At 43.2% G+C, this 13586-nt stretch overlaps 1 protein-coding gene across 6 annotated transcripts in view; it reads left to right on the top strand.

Annotated features, from left to right (window-relative positions):
* The window catches only part of LOC129177834 (rho GTPase-activating protein 21-like), a 95368-nt gene extending 88832 nt beyond the window's left edge, over positions 1-6536 (top strand). For all 6 annotated transcript variants that reach the window (XM_054769363.1, XM_054769362.1, XM_054769361.1 and 3 more), the window contains 2 exons: positions 326-357; positions 431-6536. In XM_054769363.1, the coding sequence (XP_054625338.1) occupies positions 326-357; positions 431-1330 (932 nt within the window). In that variant the 3' untranslated portion in view covers positions 1331-6536. The remainder of the gene's footprint in view (positions 1-325; positions 358-430) is intronic.
* Positions 6537-13586: the final 7050 nt, after the last annotated feature.

The following is a 13586-nucleotide window of genomic DNA, read 5'->3' as shown; positions in this document are numbered from 1 at the left end:
TTGTTTGTGTTTGATGTTGTGTTTGGCATTTTCTTTACGGTCTTTACGGTCTGCCAAAGTACAACCATTCACCATTGTTGCAGATCTCAAAGGTGAACTCTAGAAATGCCTGATGAAATTGTAAAACATTCACTAACTCAATAAGTGTGTTGTAAAATGCCTAGAGTTCTCCTGGAAGGTTGCAACACCATTGCTGTATGCATATGTATGCATGTGTGTGTGTGTGTGTGTGTGTGTGTGTGTGTGTGTAGGTATCACGCTGGTGACTTTTTACATTGAAAGCAATAATTGACTTTTGGGAATCTCTCTCATTCCTTTTAAACAGACTCCACCATCAGCGATTCAGTTAGGTCAAAGGTAAGTAGTGTATTCATACACCATACTTCATACCGATGAACAAATTGAATGACAAAACTTGAACTGGTTACAGATTTCTTTGAGTGCTGTGACAGACCTGAATCTCAGGGACATCCTGTCTGAGTCCATAATTTCTGCTGTTACACACAAACGTAAAAAGTGTCCCACCACCCTTTGGCCTAGAAGCTGTTCAGATGAGGACTGTGAGCATGAGCCTGTCAAAGCCAGCAATTGTGTGGGCGAAGGAGGAGGGAGTGGAAAAGAAGAGGTTGCAAGAGAGACAGAGATCTTCCATAGGAAGCATTATGTTTCCACACATGACAACATGAGTATCAATGGAAATGGGGTGAAAGCAAGAGAAATAATATTGGGTAAAGAATGTGGGGGCAAGAGGGCTGACGAGGAAGGTGGACCAGACATTTTTACTAAAAATCAGAGAGGGTGCAGACTTGAACCACAACTTTGTCCAAACAGCTTCCTCTGCAAATACCCTCAAATTAATTCCACATCCCCAAGACCTTCACCTTTCACCAGGCCTCACAATTTCACAGGAAAACCAACTACGCCTCCTCTATGCGTCCTCTCAACAAAGCTTACTGACCTCTGCCAGGCCTTTAAGAATTATCAGCCTGCAGCAAGCCTGTGGCCACAACCTGTGCCACTTCACAAAAGGAGAGGTGGGAGAACTAAGGCAGTATCAATGAATTTTGACCTTGAGCTGAACTGGCAGGATGAGAAAGTGAGACAATTAAGAGCAGACAGGGTGGAGGTAATCACAGTTCATGACAAAGCATCAGGTCATCGTAAATATGTCCCTCATGGAATTGTAAGCCATGTAGACGCAGTCCCTCGTGTTGATCTGGAGGAATCTTGTTACTCATGGGTGGATCAGGACTGCCCGGTATCTTCAGACCTGGAGGAGGAGGAAGCATGGAAGTGGAGGGCCTGGCGTCGTCACACTGTGGTAGTTTAAGCTCTTTTACTGACTTGTATTGTATAACCCTTTTACCTACAACCATGACATTTTACCAGTGGTAAGACTCAACTTTCGTTGGTAGTGCTGCACTTCAAACTTTATGCTCTATTCCAAAACTATGACACACGTTCATGCCTGTTCCAATTAAATAATCCTTCCTTATGATGTTAATACATTTGAAATAGGATCTGAAAACCCCAAATGAATTCGAACTAGAAATGACCGCCACAGTGGGCAGCGTTCATGTCTATTGTAAATATACATAAAAACATTCATTCCTTCCGGCTCAGCTCTTTCTTCACCACAACGGTCCGGTACAGCGAGAGCATTACAGCTGATACTGTGCCGATCTGCCTATCGACCTCACGCTCCAACCTTCCCTCATTTGTTAACAAGACCTCGAGATACTTGAACTCCTCCACCTGGGGCAGAACCTCATTCTCAACCCGGAGGGAACAATCCACCCTTTTCCGACTGAGAACCATGGCCTCAGATTTGGAGGTGCTGAGTCTCATCCCAGAAGCTTCACACTCAGCTGCAAACCGTCCCAGTAAACACTGCAGGTCACAGCCCGATGAGGCCATCAGGACCACATCGTCTGCAAAAAGCAGAGATGAGATCCTAAGGCCCCGAACTGGACTCCCCCGACACCTTGGCTGCGCCTAGAAATTCTGTCCATGAGAATTATGAACAGAATCGGTGACAAAGGGCAGCCTTGGCGGAGGCCAACGTTCATTGGAAACAGGCTTGACTTACTGCTGGCAATGCGAACCAGGCTCCTGCTCCTGTTGTACAAGGACTGAATGGCACGTAGTAGCGCGCCACTCCCATACTCCCGGAGCACCCCCCACAGGACACCACGAGGGACACGGTCGAATGCCTTTTCCAAGTCCACAAAGCACATGTAGACCGGTGTAGACATGTAGACATGCAAACTCCCAAGTACCCTCCAGTACCCTTGCAAGGGTGTAGAGCCACTCCAGTGTTCCGCGACCAGGACGAAAACCACATTGCACCTCCTGTAGCCGAGGTTTGATTAACGGTCGTACCCTTCTCTCCAGCACCCTGGAATAGACTTTCCCAGGGAGGCTGAGGAGTGTGATCCCCCTAAAGTTGGAACACACCCTCCGGTCACCCTTCTTGAAAAGGGGGACCACCACCCCAGTCTGCCAATCCAGTGGAACTGTTCCTGACTTCCACGCAATGTTGAAGAGACATGTCAGCCAAGACAGAGGAATTCCTTGAGGAATTCAGGCTGAAACTCGTCCACTCCCAGAGCTTTGCAACTGGGGAGCATTTTGACTACCCCAGATACCTCAGCCACAGTGATGGAACTGTCCGCGTTTGTGTCCTCAGGCTCTGGTTCCTCTATGGAAGGTATGTCAGTGGGTTAGAGAAGGGCCTCAAAGTATTCCTTCCACCGTCCGACTATATCCTCAGTGTAGACCGGGCACTGCTTCCCCTTTCTGAGGCGCCGGACGGTTTGACAGAACCTCTTTGAGGCCGATCGAAAATCAGGCTCCATGGCCTCACCGAACTCCTCCCACACCCGAGTTTTTGCCTCGACCACCGCCGAAGTTTCTTGCCGCTTGGACTGCCGGTACCTATCAGCTGCTTCAGGAGTCCCGCAAGCCATCCATGCTCGATAGGACTCCTTCTTCAGCTTGACGGCAGCCCTAACCTCTGGTGTCCACCATCGGGTTCGGGGCTTGCCGCCACGACTGGCACCGACCACCTTGTGGCCGCAGCTCCGATTGGCTGCCTCAGCAATGGAGGCACGGAATAGAGCCCATTCAGACTCAATATCCTCGTCCTTCCCCAGGATGCAGGCGAAGCTCTGCCGGAGGTGAGAGTTGAAGACAGGAGAATAGAACAGGAGACTCTGCCAAACGTTCCCAGCACACCCTCACTACACGTTTGGGTCTCCCGGGTATGTCCGGCATCCTCCGCCGCCATCTAATCCAACTCATCACCAGATGAGTCACCCGCATGTCCAGAACATGCGGACGCAGGTCTGATGATACACCTACAAAGTCGATCATAGACCTGCGGCCTAGGGTGTCCTGGGGCCATGTGCACTTGTGGACATCCTTATGTTCGAACATGGTGTTCGTGATGGACAAACTGTGGTTCGCACAGAAATCCAACAACATCACACCGCACGGGTTCAGATCGGGGAGGCCATTCCTCCCAATCAAGCCCCTCCAGGTCACACTGTCATTGCTGTCAAAGGTAAGTAGGGCGTTTAAGTCTCCCAGCAAAACGACGGAGTTTCAGTTGGGGTGCTCTCCAGCACCCCTCTGATGGACTCCAAGAAGGCTGGGTACTCTGAACTGCTGTTCGGCGCGTACGCACAAACGACGGTCAGGACCCTTTCCCCAACCCGAAGGCGTAGGGAAATTACCCTCTCGTTAGCCGGGGATGATTCCAACACAGAGGAACTGAGCCTGGGGGCTGTTAATAAGCCCACACCAGATCGCCGTCTCGCCCCTGCAGCAACTCCAGAGTAGAACAATGTCCAGCCCCTCTCGAGGAGTTTGGATCCAGAACCCAAACTGTGGGTCGAGGTGAGTCAGACTATATCTAGTCGGAATGTCTCAACCTCTCTCACAAGTTCGGGCTCCTTCCCCGGCAGAGAAGTGACATTCCATGTCCCAAGAACCAGATTTGGCCGCCGAAGGCCAGTTCGCCTAGGCGCCCGCCCTCGACCGCCACCCAAAGCACAATGCACCGGACCCTTATGCTTGCCCCCGCAGGTGGTGGGTCTACGGGGAGGTATATAAAAACAAACAACATATAAACACATGTACCATAAAATAGTTTATGCCCTCTCATCATGTACATTACAACTTCTTCTGCACGAACACACCACCTCCTACGCCTAATTTCTTTCTTGTGCTTTCTGGACCGCTTTTGTGGCTCTGCCATACTTTTTCTTCTGTTGCCCGTCATCTTCCTTTTTTAGTTTGTTGTTGGGTTCGTTTGTCCGCTAGAGAAGAGTGTCCATCACGACTTTCACCTGCTGATCAAATTAAACTCAAACGTAACAATCTGAGTGACAACATTGAAGAAAGATTGTCAGGGCATTGAATCAATCACAACAGTCGTTCAGGTTGTCTTTGATGACATTTCGCGTCTCATACGAGCAGTCTTCATCAGTTCATGCTCAGTGACTAGATAGGACAGCTCTCGTCTGACTAGATCAAACTTTGCCATTGTATCGATCACAGCTAGTCACTGAGCATGAACAGATGAAGCCTGCCGGGATGAGAGACTAGATGTTTTCTAAGACAACCTGAACAGTCGAGTTGCGATGGATTCAATGCCCTGAGAATACGATGACTTGGATGAATGACAATATTCACAGGCATTGAAGAAAGATATTTTTATACCATGCTACAGAACATTTGGAGAAAAGATGTCTCAAGAAAACAGGGCAGCGAAATCCAATCAGACTGTGAACCATGGCATTGCTACTATGAATGATAATAAATGCAACACAGAAGTGGCAGTGAGCGGGGCATTATTGGTAGTACACATTAAGTACTTTACACAGAGTTTAAACCCTGCAATCCAACCTACCTTGGTGTTCCCAGCATCAGTGTGTGAGGTGTGGATGTTTTTTTCCATCTGAGTTGAACAGCTGCGGCGCGTCTTACTAGCCAAGCAGAAGCTGTAGTAATTCTACATTTTATGAAAGTTACTTTATATTTATCATATCAAAACACGTAGATTTTTAGACTTGTCAACGTTACCATTAATCACCATCAACATTAATAATGGCAGCACCGGGTCTGCTCGGAGCAGGTGCCCCACTACAGTGCCCTATGGCCACCACAGCAACTCTATACTCTGGTTCTCCGGGGGCGGCACCGGGGCTGCCCAGAGCGTGTTTGTCACCGGCAGCCAGCCACTCCTTGCAGCCACAAGCGTGTGCCGTGGACCCTGCCAGTCAGCACTGGGGGATGAAGCAGCAGTACAGTACATGTCACAAACTCCAATTCCGCAACTTTGAAAGATGACATATTAAAGGAAATAATACATTATTATGATATTATTTATTATTATTATTTGGTCCAAAAAATGTAGACAATAATATTGTTTGTCAATTTGAGGGGCAACAAACATTTCAAAACACACCTGCATTGTTTTGTGACTCTGTTAAATTAAAACGTTTTATGTCCAGTCATACATTTTCATTGTATTTTTCTTAAAGTTAATGTTAAAATCTCGTCTCATTCCGTTTCCTGTCGACCTAATCTCGTGTATCGGCTCATTTCGTGAGTTGGGTGTTTCGTGCCGCCCCTAACGTTTAGTGGTTTCTCTTGGAGGGACACAATAAAAACAATGAGATATCACATGTTATTGCACTCCAGTTCCAATGAAAAACTGGTGTAGGTTGTAGAGTATGACCCAATATTGTTAACATGTAAGGATCTCATTTACCGTTACTGTTAAGTTTGCACTATTGTTAGTGTTGTTAAAGCAGGACCAAAGAAGGGATACGTTGAAGTAGAGGGAATGGATCAGTTTCTTACTATTAATACTGAAGTTGCGCAGGTTTATACAGTACCTCATAAAAGTGAATACACACCTGAAGTTTTTGCAAATATTTTACTATATCTTTTCATGGGGCAAGAATCAACACTTAAAGTAGTCAGTGTAAAGCTTGTATAATAGTGTAAATTTACTGTCCCCTGAAAATAACATACAGCCATAAATGTCTAAACCACTTGGGCCTGATTAGCCATTTTCCCTCCCTGGTATCACATGACTCAATAGGTCTCAGGTGTGAATGAGGAGCAGGTGTGTTAAATTTGGTGTTATCGCTCTCACACTCTCATACTGCTTACCGGAAGTTTGTGGAGAGAAATGTCTTTTTATCCAATCAAACACAATGCAAAAAAAAGATTTGCAAACAAACATAACAAATGCTTTTGTATACAAATGAAACAATTAATCTTTCCTGAAGTTTTGGTTCCATTTAAACATCACTCTTGTGGGAGCAGCCTCCTCTGAACGGAGTTAGAAGCCTTTTTATTGGTCAGTCTCGAATGCTGGGCTGACAACTTGTGCCCTCACGAGAGGAGTGAAATTACCAAAGGTAGTGGACATCAAACTACTACAACCCCTGGCAAAAATGATGGAATCACCAGTCTCGGAGGATGTTCATTCAGTTGTTTAAATTTGTAGAAAAAAAGCAGATCACAGACATGACACAAAACTAAAGTCATTTCAAATGGCAACTTTCTGGCTTTAAGAAGCACTAAAAGAAATCAAGAAAAAAAGATGTGGTAGTCAGTAACAGTTACTTTTTTAGACCAATCAGAGGGAAAAAATTACGGAATCACTCAATTCTGAGGAAAAAATTATGGAATCACCCTGTAAATTTCCATTCCCAAAACCAATACCTCCATCAGATTAGATCTGCTCGTTAGTCTGCAGTTAAACAGGAGTGATCACACCTTGGAGAGCTGTTGCACCAAGTAGACTGACATGAATCATGGCTCCAACACAAGAGATGTCAATTGAAACAAAAGAGAGGATTATCAAACTTCTTAAAGAATGTAAATCATCACGCAATGTTGCAAAAGATGTTGGTTGTTCACAGTCAGCTGTGTCTAAGATCTGGACCAAGTACAAACAACATGGGAAGGTTGTTAAAGGCAAGCAGTAGGGTAAGTAAGGGTAAGTAAGGTAGATCAAGGAAGACATCAAAGCGTCAAGACAGAAAACTTAAAGCAATATGTCCTGAAAACAGAAAATGCACAGCAAAACAAATGAGGAACAAATGGGAGAAAACTGGAGTCAACGTCTGTGACCGAACTGTAAGAAACCGCCTAAAGGAAATGGGATTTACATACAGGAAAGCTAAACGAAAGCCATCATTAACACCTAAACAGAAAAAAACAAGGTTACAATGGGCTAAGGAAAAGCAATCGTGGACTGTGGATGACTGGATGAAAGTCATATTCAGTGATGAATCGCGAATCTGCATTGGGCAAGGTGATGATGCTGGAACTTTTGTTTGGTGCCGTTCCAATGAGATTTATGAAGACGACTGCCTGAAGAAAACATGCAAATTTCCACAGTCATTGATGATATGGGGCTGCATGTCAGGTAAAGGCACTGGGGAGATGGCTGTCATTACATCTTCAATAAATGCACAGGTTTACGTTGACTATTTGGACACTTTTCTTATCCCATCAATTGAAAGGGCGTTTGGAGATGATGAAATCATTTTTCAGGATGATAATGCATCTTGCCATAGAGCAAAAACTGTGAAAAAATTCCTTGAAGAAAGACACATAAGGTCAATGTCATGGCCTGCAAATAGTCCGGATCTCAATCCAATTGAAAATCTGTGGTGGAAGTTGAAGGAAATGGTCCAACCTGCAAAGCTGATCTGGCAAAAGCAATCAGAGAAAGTTGGAGCCAGATTGATGAAGAGTACTGTTTGTCACTCATTAAGTCCATGCCTCTGAGACTGCCAGCTGTTATAAAAGCCAGAGGTGGTGCAACAAAGTACTCGTGGTGTGTTTGAAGTATTCTTTTGTTGTTTTTTTCATGATTCCATAATTTTTTCCTCAGAATTGAGTGATTCCGTAATTTTTTCCCTCTGATTGGTCTAAAAAAGTAACTGTTACTGACTACCACATCTTTTTTTCTTGATTTCTTTTAGTGTTTCTTAAAGCCAGAAAGTTGCCATTTGAAATGACTTTAGTTTTGTGTCATGTCTGTGATCTGCTTTTTTTCTACAAATTTAAACAACTGAATGAACTTCCTCCGAGACTGGTGATTCCATCATTTTTGCCAGTGCTTATTCTTAAGTTTTCCATCATAGTTGTATCTTCAAAACAGCCCTTCATCTGCAAACTCTTACGTCATCTGGTCCCTCTTACCACTCAGGCGGGACCAAAGACTAGATGAGCGAATAGCACTAAGCTAGCATGCTATATAATGCTTGTTTGTGTCTGATTACACTAGGGTGACCAAACGTCCTGTTTTCCCACGACATATCCTGTTTTCATGCCCTCTTCTTTTTGTAGAAAGTGATGAAAATGTCCTGTTTTTTTTTTTTTGTTTTTTTTTTCATTGGGCCATTAAATTGGAGCAGTAGGGCACTCTGCTCTGTGACGCAATGCCTGAGAGGCTCCCATGTGGCAGGCTTTTTGGAATTGGCGATGCCAAAAAGCTAAAGAAAAAGCGAAACATATGCATAGAGTTAATCTTCTGCCGCTTGCCGAGTTGAAGTCAAATATATAAACAGTCCAAATGTCTATAGTAGCTTCATTATGGGTTCAAACTTGGAACATTATTTGAGCAGTGACCAAAATTTGATAGTCAAACTGACGTCAGAACCCAACAGTGAATAAATGTCAGCGACCTGCTTGTTTCAACATGTCAGTGTTGCTCAATGTGAACGTGCTCAACGTTGCTCAACGTGAGGATTCAAATTTGGAACATTGGTTCAGAAGTGACCAAAATCTCACGGTCAAATCAACGCCAGAAACCAACAACAAATAAATGTCAGCGAATCCTTGTTGGATGTACTTTGTGTTTGTGTTGCTCGATGTCATTACCTAATTCAACAAGTTATCAATGTTTTAGTGTCATGTGCCTGCTGGGAAAACTATCCAAACATAATATATATTCTTTGTCTTACTAAGACATTTGCAGGAAGTGTTCATTGATGACAAACGGTGATAAATCCTTTTGATGCAATTCCAATTTTTTATGAATCAGCGATGATCACACGCGCACATGTTCGTCACTAATGCAGAGACTGCAGTTCCATTCTTTGGTCATTGCAGTGACATTGAAAATGGTCTGTGGTACATTCAGTGATGTTTGATGACATCAACGATATGCTTTGAAATGAAATGAATGCTTTGATAATGATGAAACTTGGACTTTTTTTGTTTTCTTGGACAAAGCATGGCAGCAAAAATATGCAAACGCGATGTGTGACTCTGGGCATACTCTGGGCAGAGGAAAGATGGATATGTGGCCTGTATCTTTAGAGGTGCAAAGGCAGCTATGTTAAGACATGCCAAACCTGTACTTGTACTATTTAGGATGGTAATAAAACAGTGTTGTAAGTAGAGACGAGGACATTTACATCAATGTCAACACACTAAGCAAATGACCATATACCAAAAGTAATTACTGCACCCAATGTGAGACATTTTGATCTGATCAATATGAAATAAGAATATTTTCCCTTAAATCATATTTACAATCCCTTCTATCTGAATCTTTGTGCATGTGTCTGTGCAAACCACAGTTGTACAAAATGCCATGTGTTGTCAACCTTTGTGTGTATATTAAATGATTTGTTATGGTAACGGTCGGTGTGTAAAGTGTAGTTTCTTTGTACTGGTATATACAGCGGTGTGAAAAAGTGTTTGCCCCTTCCGGATTTCTTTTTTTTTTTCATGGTTGTCACACTTAAATGTTTCAGATCATCAAACAAATGTACATATGACAACACAACTGAACACAAAATGCAGTTTTTGTTATTAACCCATTGACTGCCAGCCATGTTCAGAGAGCTCCATACTGCCAGAGTTTTTGGGCATTTTGGCTGAACTTTGAAGACCCACAGACTATAGAGTTTTAGGACTACATAAACATTGAAACTATCTAAAGAAACTTTAGACTATCTTCTTTCATCAGAAAAAAAGTTTGTTTCTAGCCTTTTTGGGTCTTTAGATATTGGTGGCAGAACATAGGGTAGTTTTGGCAAAAACACCTGGTTTTGACCAAAAAACAGAGAAAACAAGCTTTTTCTGCAGAGATGCTGCTGGATGCTGGATGTGGGGATGAATCCCTGCTGCTGGCCGATCCAGACGGCAGCCACTCGTCAGAAGAATCAAGGTCGGGTTCTGAGTCACCTGCTTCCGGTGTCAGGCCTCGGTGTCGTGCCACATGGCTCGGCAATGCTAACCACTAGCTTGCTGCTTTGGCTGCCATTGTCAACTGCATTTGTGTCTGCGTCACCTACATCACTCATGTCACCTCCTATCTTTCGCGATCACATCACTACTAAAGGCAGATCCACCGCCAGACAAGCTCTGTGACGTGTTTCACCATTTTCTTCCCTCAACCCACAATCTGTCTTCATAGACAATCTGTCGCTGCCGGTTGGAGGAAAAGAGAACTGTTGCCCCCTACTGGGACAGAAATATATTGCCTACAAGTGAGAAATTCACACGCAAGATAAAACTTTAATCTGTAGTTCCCGTGAAAAAAAACAAAAGACATCAATAGATGTCTTTGGCAGTGAAAGAGTTAAGGGAGAAAAACTATCCAAACCTACAAGTGTGAGAAAATGTGATTGTCCCCTTCTGTTAAAACATAGCTGAGATTAACTGAGTCTGGAAAAGGTTATAAAGCCATTTCTAAAGCTTTGGGACTGCAGCAAACCACAGTGAGAGTCATTATCCACAAATGGCGAAAACATGGAACAGTGGTGAACCTTCCCAGGAGTGGCCGGCCAACCAAAATGACCCTAAGAGTGCAGCGACGACTCATCCAAGAGACCCCACAACAACAACAACGTCCAAAGAACTGCAGGCCTCACTTGCCTCAGTTAACTATTGACACCCGTCATCAATGTCAAGTTCACTAATAGGAAATTCAAGATTGCACTGCTGAAACAAGGAAAAAAGCTGAAAGGAACAAACGTCTACATGAATGACCACCTGACAAAGCTCAATGCTGAAATTGCCAAGAAAGCACGTGATCTGAGGAAGCAAGGAGGGATCCAAGGAACATGGAGTGCAAACTGCAATTTCAATAACGGCAATAAGTTGTCCAGAAGTACATATTTCACCACTTTTGTGGACATTTTAGGGGAAGCACCCAGCAGTCTTAAGAGCAATCGCCACTGGCCTGATGTGCAATTATTTTATGTACTCCGAGATGATGAGATGATGGCCAATCGTAAACTGAACGATGTGTCATTTGTGAATTACTTTAAATTTCTTATAGTAGTTCATGATTAATTGTTTATTTTAATGGTTTTAATATTTTACTTTTTTTCTTGGTTACTGTTTACAACACAATTTTCACATATTTTATGTGATCTTTATCTCCTGTTTTGTTTTTTCTGTTGCATATTAGCCTGGCTTTGTTGTAAATCACACTGCTACCGCAATATACTTAATAGTGGGGTATATTTATATACTTCAGGCTTTAAAATCAGCAAATACACTACTCTGATGTCTGGTATTCTTTATGCTATGAGCTAAGCTATGCTATGCTATGATTTGAAATGCACAACTTTTTAAAATTTACAAGACACATTAATTGTATTTGCACAAAGTATCGTTATCTGATTGATATCACCGATACCTGCCAGAATTTTATTCAGTAGTGGATCGCAAAGGAAATCAGCGGTGTCGCATATCACAAATGTGTGCACTATACAACTTCTTAGCCTTTTTGGTGTACATTTGGTTGTCACATGCAGAACAAAAATGAACAAAAAAAACTGCTGCCAAAAATGTAAATTTTCAGTAGGATGCAACAGTTACCACGCCTGTCGCCCGAAGTCAGCTGGGATAGGCTCCAGCATACCCTTGACCTTAATGAGGAGAAGCGGTATAGAAAATGGATGGATGGAAGATGCAACAGTTGTAAGCAGGTGCGAAAATGTTTTTTTTTTTCAAAAAGAAATGTTTTGAAAGTAGTTACCATAAATCACGGTGTAAAACAGCACCTTTTCTCCACTGGTAAGAAGCAAAAAATCGGGGTGTGGTTTATACACGATGACAGGTCTGTCACCAGACTCGGACTGAAAAATAATATCAGACAACGCTTCTACAACGCTTCAGCGGAAGATCACTCGTACTACAAGCCCGGTCACACCGCCTGAACTTTGCTGTAGCGTCCCTTGAACGGTAAGAAGAGGGGGCTGAATTTCGACAAAATGGGGAAAAAAACAGAGGTGCACCGCTGAAGCCGGCGTTGCTTTAGCCTTGATTTAATGGTAGCGAACGTTGGTTTAGCGGTGACGCGAGCGGTGATAGAGCGGCGTTCTGCGCATGCGGATCAGTTATCCATGTATTGTACATATAACACATAATGCTGCATTGCTTCAGTGTGAATTTGAATAAACGCCAACGTTGTATTGTATTTTTACATCATCTGAAACGTTTTAATGGAAGCTTAGGTTAGCTTCAGTGTATATAGAGATCGTTTCACTGTGTGAAAATAAAGACACACAGCGGTCAGATACTGTAGGTTATAAAGGAATTGGCTGAACACAAGCATTTTAAGCAACTGTACAGCAGAGGGCGCTAAAGTCAAAGCAACTGTCTGACCCACACACGGCTATTCCCAAATGCACTTCATGAATTCCATTGCAGATGAATTGATGGACGGCAGATTTCTCCTTTCTTCTTCTTTGTGAAATTGCTTAGTACCTTTAGGCATGTTGATTTGAGATGAAAGAGTTGGCAAGCATTTATGAACTAAACTTTTTTTTTTTTCCCGCCGTGAGCCTGAAAATGGGGGTGCGGTTAATACACTGTGATTTACGGTTACCCAAATATATGATTTACATTTTTGGTCCCATAAATTGGTAAAAGTCAGTAAGACTGAGCTTTTTGAGAACATTCTTGTTTCATAGAAGTCTAAAAATATATATATATACAGTATATATATATAACTTTAGCAATATAAGTGTAAAAATGCACATGTGGGAATTTTGCCCATCATCAGCAATCCTTATGTGAGACATGAACACACGCCTTTCTCTTTTCTGTATGTTGTAGAGATATAAAAACAGATAAAAAGACGTAGTTAAGAATGCACATAATGGGAAAGACTTACTCTGTGTGGTGTGCTGTGTGCTACGAAACTGCCCTCTTCTGTGCTCCCTGTTGCAGTACAACCGTCACACCATAACGAGGAGCAGATTGGCAACACCTGGAGATGATCATCATCTACAGTACTTAAGAAGCAAGCACTCCTTCCGCTGCTGCCAGATCGTTGCCATTCTCTTCTCTTCTCGACTCAGGCTCTCGTTGCTACTGCAGTTACCTACTGTCTGCTACTATACTGTTGTATTTCTACCTGCTATTCTTTGCTCCCTGCCCGGCTTACTCCGGCAGTGTAAGCGTCTCGCTAGTTCTCCTGCTTGACTATGCAGCAGTGTTTTGTGTTTTTCTGCTCTACTCTTTTGGTAGCTCTTTTTGTTCCTTACTGCTTTTCCCGTGTGTCATCCAGGTCTCCTTTAGTTGTT

This window comes from Dunckerocampus dactyliophorus, chromosome 2 (genome assembly GCF_027744805.1).
Source record: "Dunckerocampus dactyliophorus isolate RoL2022-P2 chromosome 2, RoL_Ddac_1.1, whole genome shotgun sequence".
In the NCBI taxonomy this organism is placed as follows: domain Eukaryota; kingdom Metazoa; phylum Chordata; class Actinopteri; order Syngnathiformes; family Syngnathidae; genus Dunckerocampus; species Dunckerocampus dactyliophorus.
This window is presented reverse-complemented; position numbering and strand designations above follow the sequence as displayed.